The sequence below is a fragment of the Nicotiana sylvestris genome, chromosome 5 (genome assembly GCF_000393655.2).
Source record: "Nicotiana sylvestris chromosome 5, ASM39365v2, whole genome shotgun sequence".
Classification (NCBI taxonomy): Eukaryota; Viridiplantae; Streptophyta; class Magnoliopsida; order Solanales; family Solanaceae; genus Nicotiana; species Nicotiana sylvestris.
Genome location: NC_091061.1, coordinates 72,284,156 through 72,301,048, shown reverse-complemented (window position 1 = coordinate 72,301,048; position 16,893 = coordinate 72,284,156). Strand labels below are relative to the sequence as shown.

Sequence of the window (16,893 nt, the reverse complement as noted above, 5' to 3'; positions counted from 1 at the left end):
TTGTTTTCTCATTCCAAGAGGTGAGCAATATAAATACATGTACATCAGATGCTAACTAAGGAAAGAAATAAAAGAGATTCCTACAAATCTGCTATTTATGTACACTACTAAGAAAGAGTCTACACTCATTCTATAATAAGTGTCTAGATTCATTCTATAACATTCCCAAACGGGCTCGAGGAGATTGCTTTAGACCATAAAGTGATCGGCGCAAGCGACAGACAAGTCCAAATATGTAGTTAGATTTCAAATCGGGTTCCAAATTCATTCTCTTAAGTTCATACCAAAAACCTCAATTTCTACACTTTAAATCCTTGATTTAGGGGTAAAAAAACATCCATGTAGAGTCTTGAAATATAATCACAAATGAGTAGAAATCACTTACCCTCTTGCCTTGTATCAAAATCTCCTTGAAAAATTGTCCATCTCCAAGTTTAGGGTTCAAAATATGAGAGAATAAGCAAAAATCTTAGAATAACAACTTAGATACACTGCCCAGATCGTGATAGGGCCCTCACGATCGCAGAGCACAAATATCCAGTGCTCTACGCAATCACGACCCTCAACCTCGCAACGGCGTAGGCCAACACGCCCCTACTCTTGCACCTCTTCGCGTATGCGATCACACCCACAAGAATGCTGTGACCAGCCCTCTCCAGCCTACGCGATCGCATCCCCTCGCCCGCGACCGCGAAACATGACCAACCCGACCACCTTCCTTCTTCGCGATCGCATAGATCCTTCCGCGATCTCGAAGTGCAAGAAGTCGCTAGCCTGACTCCCTTCTCCGCGATCACGAGACTCAGCTCTGCGATCGAAGCACCACCCTGCACTAGAAAACCAGCAACCCGAATCACACCTGCCCCCCCCCCCCCAAACGCCGTCCAATCATTCCAACATGTCCATATACTTCCTGTAAGCTTGTCGCAAGACTTGAACCATAAAAAACAACAAACCAAGAATCGAAGATCAAATCCATCTCTTAACTTTTCAACTTCGCTGAATGCGTTCGAATCACCCTTGACATTCCGGATTACAACCAAAGTCTGCACACAAGTTCATATCAACCAGTAGGACCTATCCAAGGTCTCCAAACCATGATCTAAGCTCATTAACCCAAAAGTCAACTACCAGTCAAACTTAAGAACTCTCAAATTCTTCAAATTGCCAACTTTCGACAAAAAAGAGCCAAACCTTCTAGGAACCTCTAAATTCAAATCCGAACATACGCTTATGTCCAAAAAGATCGCCATACTAATCTATTAGAACCCTTAGATCCCGATTTCGAGGTCGTTCACTCAAAAGTCAAACCTTGATCAAGTCTTACAACTTAAACTTTCCAAAATGGAACTAAGTGTTCCAATTCACTCTCAACCCTTCCCGAAACAAAACCAACTATCCTTTCAAGTCATAAAACATCAAATATACATACGGGAAGCATCAAATAGGGAATGAGGTTCTAATACTCAAAACGACCGGTCGGGTCGTTACACTACCTATTTTCCAACGTGGGACACTAACTTTACATTACATATCTAACAGTGTGGAAGGTACTTTGGTTGGGTTTACCGGGCCTGCAAATCCAACTTTCAAATTCTGGTACTAAGTTTCTCATGGTGAAAGAACAGTTCATCTTTCCGTGGAAAAGCACAAATACTTGTCGAACCAGGTTAAATCCAACAGTCTTTCTTATTGTACAATCTAGTCATGTTGCTTTAGTTTGCATCAATTTAGTCCGGTTGTGTCAAATTGGATTAACCTTAGTGCAAACGCTTCCCCAATGGTCTAGCTTTTTTCCCAATAGCATCAATGTTGTTAAAAATAGACCATCACGTGTAATTTAAAATGGTGGTATATCATATATTGTGGGTTCCTTGTATTAAACTGTTACACAAAGTGCCCAGGAGCTAGTGGTATTGCTCTATACATGTAACTTAATCTTGGAAAACTTGGTAATATTTAGGTCAAACTCAAAATGGGTAGTTCTATATTGAAAGCATATACTGAGTTGTGTGTGCGGGAAGGCGTGTATGCTGTGCTCAAAAGTCATTAGTGTTTGCCTTTAGAAATTTTTCTGTCTGCCTCACTTTCTCGTACAGTAAATAATGCAATACGTTCTGTATTGTAATGAAATATGTTTATCATGTATTAGTAAGTGGATAACTCCTTGAATCAATAAGGTGATGCTTCTACTTGTCCCTTTCCAGGAAGGATGCAAGGGTCTCCTATACATGGTACTCCATGCACGTGTCGTCCTAGACTTATCTGAACATATAGAACAAGAAATTAGCTTTGAGCAGGTGGAAGGAGACTTCGATTCTTTTCAAGGAAAATGGATATTAGAGCAATTAGGCAGTCATCATACACTACTGAAGTACAGCGTGGAGTCAAAAATGCACAAGAATTCTTTTCTTTCTGAAGCAATTATGGAAGAGGTTTGTATCAATGACTACTCTCTTCATCCAGTTGACATTGAGATTTATTTTCCTACATTCATATGCCAGGATTACAAGAAAACTTTTGTCTGAAATACCAACTTGTATTAAATTGGTTGTAGTCTGAAGTTACCTTATTCCGGGTAGTCTAAACTCTTATATAAGGAGTGCTAAATAAGAAAAGTTATTACACAAGGAATATTATGTAAATACCAGTACACCTAATGTTGATAGAATTTATGAAGAATATTTTATATTGTTAATACGAATACCTATTCTAGGGAAAATTTCGGATCTCTTCTCAGGTATTGCTTCATAAAACTAACCTCCCTTGTGGTTTGCAATATTATAGTTAACTCCCTTATTTGGATTTCTTTGTATGGGATCCACCACCGTCTAAATGGAAATAAAAATGAAAAGAAATGATGTGTGAGATGTAAAGGCACGGGAAAATATTATTAAGATGTATAACTTAATTATCCTACAATGAGCTTATTTATATATAGATTTTACACAATACATACAACCTATTGTCCAATGTGGGACACTAAGCGCGCGCGCGCGTGCACACACACACATACACGCACACATATGTATATATGACACATATGTATCGAGCTTGTTACAAATATAAATGCGAGAAATAATACATGGGAAAATTATATTATTGATATCTTTTAACGATAGTACAAGGACCCTATTTATAACAATATACAATATATACACTAATCCTATTCCATGTGGAACTATACTTATTTACAATTATATTAACTATCTAACACTCCCCCATCAAGCTGGTGCATATAAATCATATGTACCTAGCTTATTACATATGTAGCTCATACGCGGACCAGTGAGAGACTTGGTGAAACCACCAGATAAGTACAGAGATTTGAAGTAGAATGCCGATAAAACACAGAGTGACCGACTTCACTACGAGTCATGCAAAACTCCTGGATAGCTATGCTAAAGTTAGCAAATCAGGCTTGAGAAGACTGCTTTAGACCATAAAATGACTTGCGTGTCCGACATGTGCTAACTTATCTGTTCCTGGAGTAAGGTATGAACAAAACATGTGCTCCCAAAGACACGAGGTGGAAGAGGGAGCAAGGGTGTATGAGGAAACAACACAAAGAATGAAACTTGATTCTAGATAGTTGAGCATGACATACGATTAATAAGATAACAAGATGTGAGAATTGCATCCCCAAAAACACAACGGAACATGAGATTGTATGAATAGGGTACAAGCAATCTCAATAAGATGCCTATTCTTCATTTTCGCTACCCCATTTCGTTGAGATGTTTATGGACAAAATGTTTGATGAATGATTCCATGAGAGTTCATAAAAATTTGAAATGGAGGAGACAAATACTCTGGGGCATTGTCAGTATGAAATGTGCAGATAGAAACCCCAAATTGATTTTGGATTTCAACGTTGAAGGTCTCAAAAATAGAAATAGCGCAGATCAATTTTTCATTAAGAATATCCAAGTGCACATGGAATAATCATCAATGAAACTAATAAAGTAGCGGAATCCCAAGGTAGAATTGACCCGACTAGGAAGCGAAACATTTGAACAGACTAAAGTGAAAGGTGACTCTGCTCGATTATCAGGACGCTGAGGGAAACGAGAGCGAGTATGCTTACCGAGCTAACATGACTCACACTCTAGAGTGGACAAGTGAAACAAACTAGGTACCATTTTCTGAAGTTTTGATAAACTGGGATGTCCCAACCATTTATGTAATAAATCTGGTGAATCAGTATCAGAACGAGTTGTTGATGTGGGTTCATGTGATTTAGCAAGGATAAGGTAATAAACTCCATTTGATTCATGCCTTGTACCAATGATCTGCCCCGTACTGCGTTCCTATGTAAAAACATGGTCATCAAGAAATAAAACAAAATATGTAAATGATTTGGCTAAGCGACTAACGACTATGAAATTAAAAGGACTAGCGGGAACATAAAATACTGAATTCAAAGGTAAATAAGGAAATGGACTTGCTTGACCTATTCCAGTTGCCACAGTTTGAGATCGACTGGCCATTGTGACCGTTAGAAGAGATTGATAATAGGAAATAATAGTGGAAGCAGATTTATTACTAGAAATATGAGACGCTACTGAATCAATTACCCAATTACTGGGAGAAAAAGATTGGTAGACACAAGTAATGCTATTACCTGTTTGAACAACAGTAGCAATCTCAGAAGATGTCTGTCTACAAGCTTTGTACTAAAGGAACTCTATATATTCCGATAAAGAAACCATCTGGATTCGATTCAATGATTTGGATCCAACGGATTGTGAGTTAAAGGCTTCCGATACGAATGACATTATAATGTTCACGCCGCAAAAATTTGAAAATTACTGTTCACGCCGGAAAAAAATATAAAAGTGGTCGGAATTTGGTTTAAATTGGATGGGTAGGCTCGGAATTGCAAAGGAACATATTGGCCTGAAGAAGTTTTGTAAATTTGGCTAGAAACAGCCTCACGCGCCGGCGCGTGGACATCGGAACTTCGCTAGAAAATTCTTTCGGCAGTGCGTGAAGCCGCGTGGATACTTTTCTGCCGGAGATCTTTTTCATGGTTGGTCGCCAAAGGCTAATCTACTTCGTGGTAGTGTTGGTTTTTGCACAACGCTAACGGATAATATTGTTCTTGTCAGCGTACTTGTTTTTGCTGGAAAAGGGCTTCCGGTTGACTGATTTCTCTTTCCAAAGTCGTTGGAATTTATGTACACCGATAAATTTCTCACGGTTGCTCTGATACCATGTGAGAAAGCATGAGAGAAAAATATATTATTGATATTCTAACTATGTTACAATGAGCTCTATTTATAACATAACACATAACCTACTCTTATTACATAGGGACTAGGACTAATTATATATATTCACATAACTATCTAACATGAAAGTTTTGGAAAATGAGTTCCCTCTTGTTGGGAAAATCATTTTCTTGAAATTAGAGGAAAATGTTTTCATAAGAAAAATATTTTTCAAAATATTTAAGCCAGCCTAACATGAAATAATTAAAAATTATCTTCCAGAAAATAGTTTCCTGCATACCCATACACACCCTTTATGAGAAAAGAATGAGTTGGGAGTTTAATTGCTTGATGAAGGTGTGAGCCCTAATTGTTCAACTTTTGTAGGTGTCATAGCATGTTGTGTCCATGCAGGTCTGGTCCAAAGAGGTGGAGATTTTTTGATTTGATGATTGCCAATCTTGGTATAGAGCCAACACTTGAGCATTATTGATGCATGGTTGATCTTCCAAGTCGTGGTAGTTGTCTAAAGGAGGCTCATAACTGGTGAATTTACAATCATGCTGATTGGAACCAAATGCTACTACATGGGGCGCGTTGGTTAGCACTTGTTACACTCAGGGGGAAATGGATCTTGCTGAATGTGCACTTAGAACTTATTAAGCATGAACTTTGGAATTCTGGTAACTATGTATTGTTGTCCAGTATATATGCCGAACGATGAAAATGGGAAGCAGTTGCGAAGGTAAGGGTATTAATGAGAAGGGAAATAGCATTAACAAATCACCAGGCGGTAGTTTGTTTATTTTGTACTTCATCATGAACCTAGTTCATAGCTAAATCCTACACTCGGTGTGTGCTGGCTCATCGTATCTAGATTCTCTCCCTGGTTGAACAGCTCCATCTGAATGATCTCCTTTCGCAAAGGTTTGCAATTTATTGCAGTAGTCTGAACAAGCATGAAAACAAACCCCAAAGAGGATGTTGGCCTTTTCTTTGAGAGACATTGCATTTTATATCCCATAAAAAGCACCAATTGAAAGTTCAAAAGAGCTTGCTTGGCTTGTCAGGTTTAAATGATACTACTTATAGGGCAAACCGCAAACCTTGAGGAACTAATTATATGATATGCAACTTATAGCTTGCCTTGACATGTAACTTTTAGGGGTAATAAAATACCTAATTCACATAAGCAAAGACAATAAATCTGAAATATTACGAATTAGAACCTTCATGTGTCTTCTGCTGCTGAAAAAACGACGAGTGAAGAATGACTGCATTTACAGAGAAGATGATGAGAAGGCTGAAGAGTAACAGGAAAAAGAAAACTGTCGATTTGCAGAGAAAACGGAAGAGAATTTTCATGCTTGCGGTATTTCTCTTTTCTTATTCTACCGGGACTTGTTAAAGAAGATATTCATTAAATAAATTAATCAAAGGAGCATAAAATTATGAAGTGCAAATCAGTAAGGTTATAGTTTTTTCCCATTCATAGGTGTTGACATACAAGTTGTCTAGCACATGTATACACATGTACTACATCATAGCTAGCACATGTATATGAGTTGTATAGTAGGTGTAATACAAGTTGTGTAGCACATGTATACACATATACTACATCATAGCTAGCACATGTATATGAGTTGTATAGTAGGTGTAATACAAGTTGTGTAGCACATGTATACACATGTACTACATCATAGCTAGCACATGTATATGAGTTGTATAGTAGGTGTAATTAGGTGTATGTCAACTAATAGATTAGGTGAATTAGTATTATAAATAGGCCTTGTAATCTTCTCTTCTAGATATGAAATATAGAACTTCTTTGGTTTCTAACATGGTATCAGAGCATTGAAGTTTTTTCATCAGTTTGTTGTTGAGAATTTTTTTTTCCCCGTTCGAATTATTTTTGTTCAGAACAGTTTTCGCTGCTTTGATTCTATTTCACTATTTCCGGCCATTTTTTGCCCCTGCCGCTTCTTTACAGATTTTTCTACTCACTATTCCGACCAAAGTGGTACTGTCAGATTTTTTTTTTCCTGACAACTTTCATTTTCCAAGATCACTGTTCCGGCATTGTTCACTGTGCTGTTCACTGTTCAAATATTAATATTCACTGTTCACTGTACTGTTCAAATATCACTGTTCACTGTTCACTGCACTGTTCAAATTTCACTGCACTGTTCTTGACTATTTGATTCTGCTATTATTCGGGTGCAAGATGACTGAAACGAAACCTACCGTTGATGTCATTCTGGTTATGTCCAAAATTACGGAGAATAAGTTCATGGGTTCCAATTACATGGACTGGAGTAAGACGATCCGTCTCTATTTGCGGAGCATCGACAAAGAGAACCACTTGGTTGATGATCCACCCAAGGATGAGACTAAATCAGTCTGGTTAAAGGAGGATGCAAAATTGTTTCTCCAAATCAAGAATTCGATGCACAGTGAGGTAAATGATCTAGTTTCTCATTGTGATTATGTGAAGGATCTAATGGATTATTTAGATTTTTTGTACTCTGGCAAAGGAAACTTGTCTCGCATGTATGATGTGTGCCAGGCATTTTACCATCCATCCATGCAAGATCGCTCTCTCACCACTTACTTCTCAGAGTTTAAGAAGGTGTATGATGAGCTTAATGTTATATTGCCGTTTAGTCCAGATGTGAAGGTACAACAGGCTCAGCGTGAACAACTGGCGGTCATGAGTTTCCTTTCTGGTCTTTCTCCCGAATTTGAAGGGGCCAAATCGCAGATTTTATCTGGGACTACTATCTCTTCCTTGAAAGAGGCCTTTACAAGAGTGTTGCGTACTGAAAAGTCTCATCCAGGTCCGACAACCACGATCGATAGTGGTGCTCTGCTTAGCCGCGTCCAAAAGAATAAGAGTCATAGTAATCGCAATCGGAGTAGCGATAGTCGAGACCTAAAGCAAGGGGAAGTTGAATGTTTTTATTGTCACGAGCTCGGTCATACCATACGTTATTGTGTGAAGCTTCAGAATAAGAACAAAAGATCTCAATATGCCAACATCGCCACTTCCGAGACTATTTCACCATCTCAGTCATCATCTTCTCCTATCAATACTATCCCCGAGTCAGGTAAAACCACTAAGTGTCTCCTCTCTTCGTCATCCAAATGGGTCATTGATTCTGGTGCCACAGATCATATGACAGGTAACTCTAAACTCTTTTCCACTTTTCAGTCACATACCCAATGTTCCACAGTTACTTTAGCCGATGGGTCTACCTCATATGTTTTAGGGTCTGGCACTTGTTAACCCAACATCTTCTCTTTCCCTTAGTTCCGTCTTAAATTTGCCTGATTTTTCTTTCAATCTAATATCTGTCAGTAAACTTACTCGTACTCTAAATTGTTGTGTCTCATTTTTTCCCAATTATTGTCTTTTTCAGGATCTTACGACGAAGCAGAGTATTGGTAAAGGTTCTGAGTCTGGGGTCTCTATGTTCTTGAATCACAGGTGCCGAAATCCATTTCTTGTTCAACTGTGTTGTCTCCCTTTGATGTACACTGTCGATTGGGTCATCCATCCTTGTCTAGTTTGAAGAAGTTATATCCTCAGTTTCAGAGTATTTCCTCTTTAGATTGTGAGTCATGTCAGTTTGCTAAACACCATCGCCTTCCTAAAGTTTCTAGAGTCAATAAACGGGTCGACTTACCTTTTGAGTTAGTTCACACCGATGTTTGGGGTCCATGTCCTATTATCTCTAAAACTGGTTTTAGATATTTTGTTACCTTTGTGGATGATCATTCTCGTGTTACTTGGTTATATTTAATGAAAAATCGTTCGGAGTTGTTTTCAATTTTTTGTGCTGAAATAAAAACTCATTTTAATGTTTCCGTTCGTAATTTAAGGAGTGACAATGCAAAAGAATATTTTTTGGATTTGTTTAAAGATTATATGGCTACAAATGGTATTCTACATCAATCTTCTTGTGTTGACACCCCTTCTCAAAATGGGGTTGGGGAACGAAAAAATAGACATCTTCTTGAAGCAGGCCGAGCACTCCTCTTTCAAATGAAAGTGCCAAAATGTTTTTGGGCTGATGCCGTCTCTACAGCTTGTTTTTTAATAAATCGTATGCCATCTTCTGTACTTCATGGTAATATTCCTTACAACATTCTTTTTTCCTCTAAGCCATTATTTCCTATTGAACCCAAAATATTTGGTTGTACTTGTTTTGTTCGTGATGTTCGTCCACAGGTAACTAAATTAGATCCAAAGGCCCTTAAGTGTGTGTTCTTAGGGTACTCACGTCTTCAGAAAGGTTATCGGTGTTATTCTCCAGATCTCAAAAGGTACTTAGTGTCTGCCGATGTCACATTCCATGAAAATTATCCGTTCTTTTCTTCATATGTTTATAACAGTCCTGAGGAAGAAGATGATACTTTGGTCTACACTGTCACACATCCAGTTAGTTCTCCAACACCTCTTCCTCAGTCACCCGTTTCCCTCGATCGACCATCCGAGCAGCCACCTGTTCTTCGTGTGTATACCAGGCGACAACAAACCTCAGAACCCGATCCTTTACCTACTTCTGCTTCGTCGGTAGATCCAACCTCCTGTGTTTCAGCTCCTAGTTTGGATCTTCTTATTGCCATTCGCAAAGGTACACGACAATGTACTTATCCTATTTCTTCTTTTGTGTCTTATGACCATTTGTCTACTTTTTCTAGCTCGTTTATTGCATCATTAGATTCTGCTAGGATACCTAAAACTGTTCGTGAAGCATTGTCCCACCTAGGTTGGCATGATGCAATGATAGAAGAGATGATGGCTTTAGATGAGAATGCTACTTGGGAGTTGGCCGATCTGCCCACTAACAAAAAGGCTATTGGGTGCAAGTGGGTATTTGCTGTTAAGTTTAACTCCGATGGGACAGTAGCTCGCCTTAAGGCACGCCTTGTTGCAAAAGGGTATGCACAGACCTATGGAGTCGACTATTTGGATACTTTTTCCCCGGTCGCCAAGTTAGCTTCTGTTCGATTATTCATTTCCATGGCAGCTACTTATGATTGGCCTCTGCATCAGCTTGATATAAAGAATGCTTTTCTACATGGAGATCTTCAGGAAGAAGTATATATGGAGCAACCACCTGGGTTTGTTGCTCAGGGGGAGTGTGGAAAGGTATGTCGTCTTCGAAAATCTCTTTATGGGCTGAAACAGAGTCCCCGTGCTTGGTTTGGCAGATTTAGTGAGGCTGTTCTAGAATATGGGATGAAGAAAAGCAATTGCGATCATACGGTGTTTTATAAAAAGTCTGATGATGGTATTCTTTTATTGGTAGTATATGTTGATGACATCGTTATTACTGGAAGTGATATTACAGGAATTTCAACTCTAAAGTCTTTCCTTCACACTCAATTTCAGACGAAAGATTTAGGGCAACTAAAGTATTTTTTGGGAGTTGAAGTTACACGGAGCAAGAAAGGCATCTTCTTGTCCCAAAGGAAATATACTCTTGACTTGTTAGCTGAAACTGGAAAGTTGGGATCTAAACCATGCAGCATGCCAATGGTTCCTAACACACAACTCGTGAAAGAAGACGGTGAGTTATTCGAAGATCCAGAGAAATATAGGAGATTGGTTGGGAAACTGAACTATCTTACAGTAACTCGTCCCGATATCGCATACTCTGTCAGCATTGTGAGTCAGTTTATGTCTTCCCCAACAGTCAGGCATTGGGCGGCTCTGGAGCAGATTCTTTGTTATCTAAAGGGATCTCCAGGACGGGGTCTAGTATATAAGAATAATGAACACACTAACATTGAGTGTTTCACAGATGCAGATTGGGCAGGGTCAAAAGCCGATAGGAGATCCACGACAGGATATTGCGTTTTTGTTGGTGGAAACTTGATTTCGTGGAAGAGTAAGAAACAAAATGTCGTATCTCGATCTAGTGCGGAGGCAGAATACAGAGCTATGGCACAATCTGTGTGTGAGGTGGTATGGGTACATCAACTATTAAGTGAAGTTGGCTTCCAAACTACATTGCCAGCAAAGTTGTGGTGTGATAATCAAGCTGCTCTTCATATCTCCTCTAATCCTGTATTTCACGAAAGGACTAAGCACATTGAAATAGATTGTCACTTTGTTCGTGAAAAGATTCAACAAAAGCTCATCTCTACAGGTCATGTTAGAACTGGAGATCAATTGGGAGACATTTTCACAAAAGCTTTGAATGGAGCTCGAGTTGAATATATCTGTAACAAGTTGGGCATGATCAATATATATGCTCCAACTTGAGGGGGAGTGTTGACATACAAGTTGTCTAGCACATGTATACACATGTACTACATCATAGCTAGCACATGTATATGAGTTGTATAGTAGGTGTAATACAAGTTGTGTAGCACATGTATACACATGTACTACATCATAGCTAGCACATGTATATGAGTTGTATAGTAGGTGTAATTAGGTGTATGACAACTAATAGATTAGGTGAATTAGTATTATAAATAGGCCTTGTAATCTTCTCTTCTAGATATGAAATATAGAACTTCTTTGGTTTCTAACAATAGGAAATAGATTAAAATAATTGTTAAGGAGAAATCAAACAAAGGGAGGTAAGCGTAATACTCCAAACTACAAGGGAGGTTAGTATTACGAAGCAAAACCCGAGGAGAGGTCTTTGAAAATTTCGTTATATTCTATTGTATTATTACATTGATTTTTTGGACTTTCAGCAGTTTGTGACATTTTCAGGTCATATATGAGGACCTTCCCTCTAACTTATGTGCAATCCGTGATCACATCGAGAAAAGAGAAACTGAGAAACCTCTTGAGAAAATTAACCATGATGCGTGTAGAGAGGCATCGGTTAGTTCATCAATCAAGGATTCATATGTTTATTATGATAGGCCAGCTGCGCAGAATTCAGACAGTTGTAGTTTATATTCACCTCGACGAAGGCCGAAAGTTCCAGGGCTGCAGAGGGATATTGAAGTTCTCAAAGCTGAGCTCTTGGATTTTATCTCTGAACATGGACAGGAAGGATTTATGCCTATGAGAAAGCAACTCAGGAATCATGGAAGAGTGGACATTGAGAAGGCGATTACACGCATGGGAGGTTTTAGAAGAATTGCTTCATTGATGAATCTCTCTCTTGCTTACAAACACCGCAAACCGAAAGGTTACTGGGATAGCTTGGAAAATTTACAAGAGGAGGTTAGATATCAGTTCTTCGTACTAATTATAACTTCTGATTTCTTGCATAAACTGTGAATACATGCAAAAGCAGAAAACATCATAAGATACTGATCAATGGGGAAAAAATTGAGTTTCACTCTTTAAGAAAGTTTACCACCTTTTTTTGTTGTATTTCATATTTTTTTGATTATTTTGATTAAGCTTGGAAATTAATCTGCAACTGCAACTTCTCAGATCAGTCGCTTCCAGACGAATTGGGGAATGGATCCATCATATATGCCCAGTAGAAAATCCTTCGAACGTGCAGGTATGGAACTTGATTACAAGATTTTGTTCCTGTTTTGGTATAATTGATTCATCCGCTCCACCCACTGCCCTACAAAAATGGAAGAAATAAGTGAAATAGAAGTGGAGGATACCGTCCACTGTAAGAAGTCCAATAATATCAACTAGTTTTGTTCATAAAGGTGCAATGATTGAATCTTACCTCTGCAGGAGTAATATTATGTTTTACTTGGTCCGACAGATGGTAGTCATGAAGAAATACTCCATTCATACGTATATTTATTTGACCTTATGATGGTACTTGCAGCTGTGTAACATTGACGAGTACCAAAATTCATAGTTAGCTCAGTGCCACACAACTTTAGCATGTTCAAACTGAGAAATGGTTTAAGAATCAATGGTAAACAAAAGTTTAAAACCTCAGGCTTTGCCAACTGTTGAGCTTTGTTTAAGAAAATTTGATTTAGTTATTTGAATCTGAGAAATTTAAAACATCAGCAAATAAGAGGGTTTACGTTTATAGTACTACATATTTATCAAGCTCCAATGCTCTGTAACTTTGAAGGGTACCAAACATCATAGGGTTCCTGCGTTACAACGTGTTTTGAAAGTGTAACTCATCTTGAGGAAGTTCTATGGTCCCGGGCCACAATGGTGGTTGACACTTGGGACAATCATATATTTGGATTCCATCTGGGTGCCACATGACACAATGTTTATGAGGCGTAGAGTTGTGGTGGTTCTTTACCTCGCATATGGTTCTGATTGTTTCAAGTTATCTCCTACAGGTCGCTATGATATTGCTCGTGCATTAGAAAAATGGGGTGGACTTCATGAAGTTTCGCGTCTTCTGTCACTTAAGGTAAGGCATCCTAACAGACAAGCAAACCTTGCCAAGGAGACGAAAGTTGAAGTGTTAGCTAATGATGTAAATGGTGAAACAATGTCGTCTAAACCTTTTGTTGCACAAGATGCACAAAAATGGCTCATGAAACTCAAGGATTTGGACATAAATTGGGTGGAATGAGTATTGGCTTTGTTTCATTATACTTTTCTGCTGAAAGTATGACAACAACTAATTGTGTCAAGTGTACATATAACAATCAAATATGTGTCCATAATTTGATTTGATTCTCCATGTCCATTTTCGAGTTTAATTTCAAATCTTATGTTGACTGTTCAATTTACATTTAATACGTGGTCAAGTAACAACACATCATGAGTTTTGAACTTGTCTTTGAGGGTAGGGGTGGACATGGTTTAGGCAAACCCGAAATTCGAACCGAAATTGAATATTTTTTGGAGTTTTGGTTTGGATTTTTGGATTACAATTGGTTTTCAGATTTACTTTATAAAATTTCGGATTTCGAATTGGATTTAAGATTTGGGATTTAATATTTTTTTATATTTTAAAAATACAAAATATTTATACTTTATATTTAGCCTTACCTGTGCGCGGCGAAATTAGAGGGTTTGATTTCTTGCTATTAGTTCATTTCAGAAGGACATCTCGAGGCCTCGAGGACGCCAAGCTGCGATCGAGTTCCCTTTCTCGAAGCTCGTCGAGGCCCGGCTTTAAGGGAATATCGACCGAGGCTAGAGTAAAAATGGGGAGTTCCTAGGGCACGCTGCTAAGTTTGACAAAGCCGCCCTGCCTAGAACATATGTCAGGGTGTCGCGTCTAGCCGTCCCATCCCCATACCTTTGTAATTAATGCTTTTCGTACTATGTTGGGATTCCCCTCCTATATAAAGGAGATCCTTACCATTTTGTAGAGGGCTGCTGTTGCTCCAACTATTCTACATAAGATAAATAACAACTCTCTCTCTCTCTCTCTCTCTCTCTATGTTCTCTCTAACACGACCCTTCGATATTATTACTCTTATTTGTTGATTTCATACTTGTTCTTCATTTATTGCTTGTCGTTGGCCATAAAGAGCCTTCCTTAATCATATCCTAACTGTTAGTCCGTTCCCGATTATCCCCGATAGCTTGAGCCCGAGCCTGGACATCAACCTCGAGGCCCTCATCGGTCAGTCCGAAGCCCGAATAGCTAAACCCCCCGGTTCGACTATAATCCCATTCTAGCTCGCATTTCCTCTTTTATCTTCACATATCTAGTATCAACTGCTTAACAACTAGCATAAAAATAGATCACGTATTTTTAGAGTCCAATCAACAAATTTAATTATTATTACCATTTTCATGGTAAACAGTTTGACGCCTACCGTGGGGCTAAAAATAATAGTCATTATTTTCTTGCTGGTTTCGTTACACAACACATCTTTCACACTTTTTCTTGTCCAAGATCTTTGATTTCAGGTCAAAATGTCTGGCTCAGTGAACAGAGGTGAGAACGACAACCTTGAAAACCATGGAGAAAACGGTGTGGATGTTCCAATTACTGGCGCGCCACCACAAAACCCCAATAACGCGCCTGGAACGATTCCAGCGGACGCGGGTTCGCAAGACGCACAACAGGTCGATGAAACCTCACACACCGGCATGAGCATACAACATGGCGACCAACAGGAAGTCCAAAAAACCCTAGCTCGGGAAGAACGGGAAGTTAGCCTTCATGTTATTTTTGAGATGTTGTAGGCGCAACAACTGGCTATCTCTTAGCTGTAAAGCCACCCGAAGACTCCCAGCACGGTAGCACCGGGAACAGCTCCCCTAGCCGAACAGGTACTTGAGAGATCGAGCAATAACGGATCGATAGCCGACCCTGCCATCGTAAAACTGCTAAAAGATCTCACCAAAAGGATCGAATCGGGCGAGAAAATGATAGCAGCCAACGATAAGAAGGTCGAGACCTACAACTCCAGGGTCGACCAGATCCCCGGCGTACACCCGGTCCTAAAAGGTGTGGATTCAAAGAAGTTCATACAAAGGCCGTTCCCCGAAGAAGCGGCCCCGAAACCCATTCCAAAGAAGTTCAGAATGCCAGAACTCCCAAAATACAACGGGACCTCAGACCCCAACGAACACGTCACTGCCTATACGTGCGCAGTAAAGGGCAACGACATAAAAGACGACGCGATCGAGTCCGTCTTACTGAAGAAGTTCAGAGAAACACTCTTGAAGGGGGCCATGATGTGGTATCACAACCTACCTTCCAACTCCATAGACTTATTTGCCATGCTAGCAGACTCCTTCATAAAGGCACACGCCGGTGCCATCAAAGTAGCAACAAGGAAATCCGACATATTCAAGATTAAGCAGAGGGAGAATGAAATGCTATGAGAATTCGTATCTCGCTTCCAAACAGAACGAATGGAACTACCCCCGGTCTCCGACGACTGGGCGGTGCAGGCCTTCATTCAAGGCCTGAATGAACGAAGCTCAGTGGCCTCAAGGCAGCTGAAAGAGAATCTGATCGAATACCCCGCCGTAACCTAGTCGGACGTCCACAACAGGTATCAGTCAAAGATCAGGGTCGAAAATGACCAGCTGGGAGCCCCATCGGGCTTAGTATATCCGTGCAGACTCCTGGCGAAGGAGTCGTAACCGAACAAAGAGAGGTATCAGCCGTAACCCGAGGATAGGAGGAATGCCCTGAGACGCAATCCGCCTCGCAACGATCGATTGGTGAACCGAGGACAGAACCCTCGGGGACTCATCAACAGAGGCGGACTCGACGGGGACACGGGGCCAACAGGGGCACCTCGCTTATCAGAATACAACTTCAGCGTTGATGTATCGGGCATTGTGTTCGCCATCAGCAAAATCAGAGATGCCAAGTGGCCCAGGCCTATACAATCGGATCCCTCACAAAGGAATCACAACTTAGTGTGCGAGTTTCACAACACGCCACCAACTCCAAGAAGAGGTAGCCTGACTACTTAACAAAGGGCATCTCCGGAAATTCCTTAGCAATCGAGCCAAAAATCAGTTCCGGGGATACATCCCCAAGGACGCCCCCACATTCAGCGAAGAGGACACCGAGACCTTGTCTCAACCTCACAATGACGCATTGGTAATCTCTTTCCTTGTAAATTCTTTTCAAATAAAATGTGTACTCGTGGATCCAGGTAGCTCGGCCAACATTATTAGGCTGAGGGTGATATAAAAGCTTGGACTGCTTGACCAAATCGTGCCCGCCACTCGAGTCCTCAACGGATTCAACATGGCAAGTGAAACAATGAAAGGGGAAATCATCCTCCCAGTCACCGTGGCCAGCATGACCCAAAACGCCAAATTCCATGACACCGA

At 39.9% G+C, this 16,893-nt stretch overlaps 1 protein-coding gene across 2 annotated transcripts in view; it reads left to right on the top strand.

Moving 5' to 3' along the window:
• The window catches only part of LOC104215003 (uncharacterized), a 42,776-nt gene extending 28,915 nt beyond the window's left edge, over nucleotides 1–13,861 (top strand). For both annotated transcript variants that reach the window (XM_070174456.1, XM_070174457.1), the window contains exons 7-10: nucleotides 2,208–2,435; nucleotides 11,950–12,411; nucleotides 12,628–12,700; nucleotides 13,467–13,861. In XM_070174456.1, coding sequence (XP_070030557.1) covers nucleotides 2,208–2,435; nucleotides 11,950–12,411; nucleotides 12,628–12,700; nucleotides 13,467–13,705 — 1,002 coding nt within the window. In that variant the 3' untranslated portion in view covers nucleotides 13,706–13,861. The remainder of the gene's footprint in view (nucleotides 1–2,207; nucleotides 2,436–11,949; nucleotides 12,412–12,627; nucleotides 12,701–13,466) is intronic.
• The last annotated feature ends 3,032 nt before the right edge of the window (nucleotides 13,862–16,893 follow it).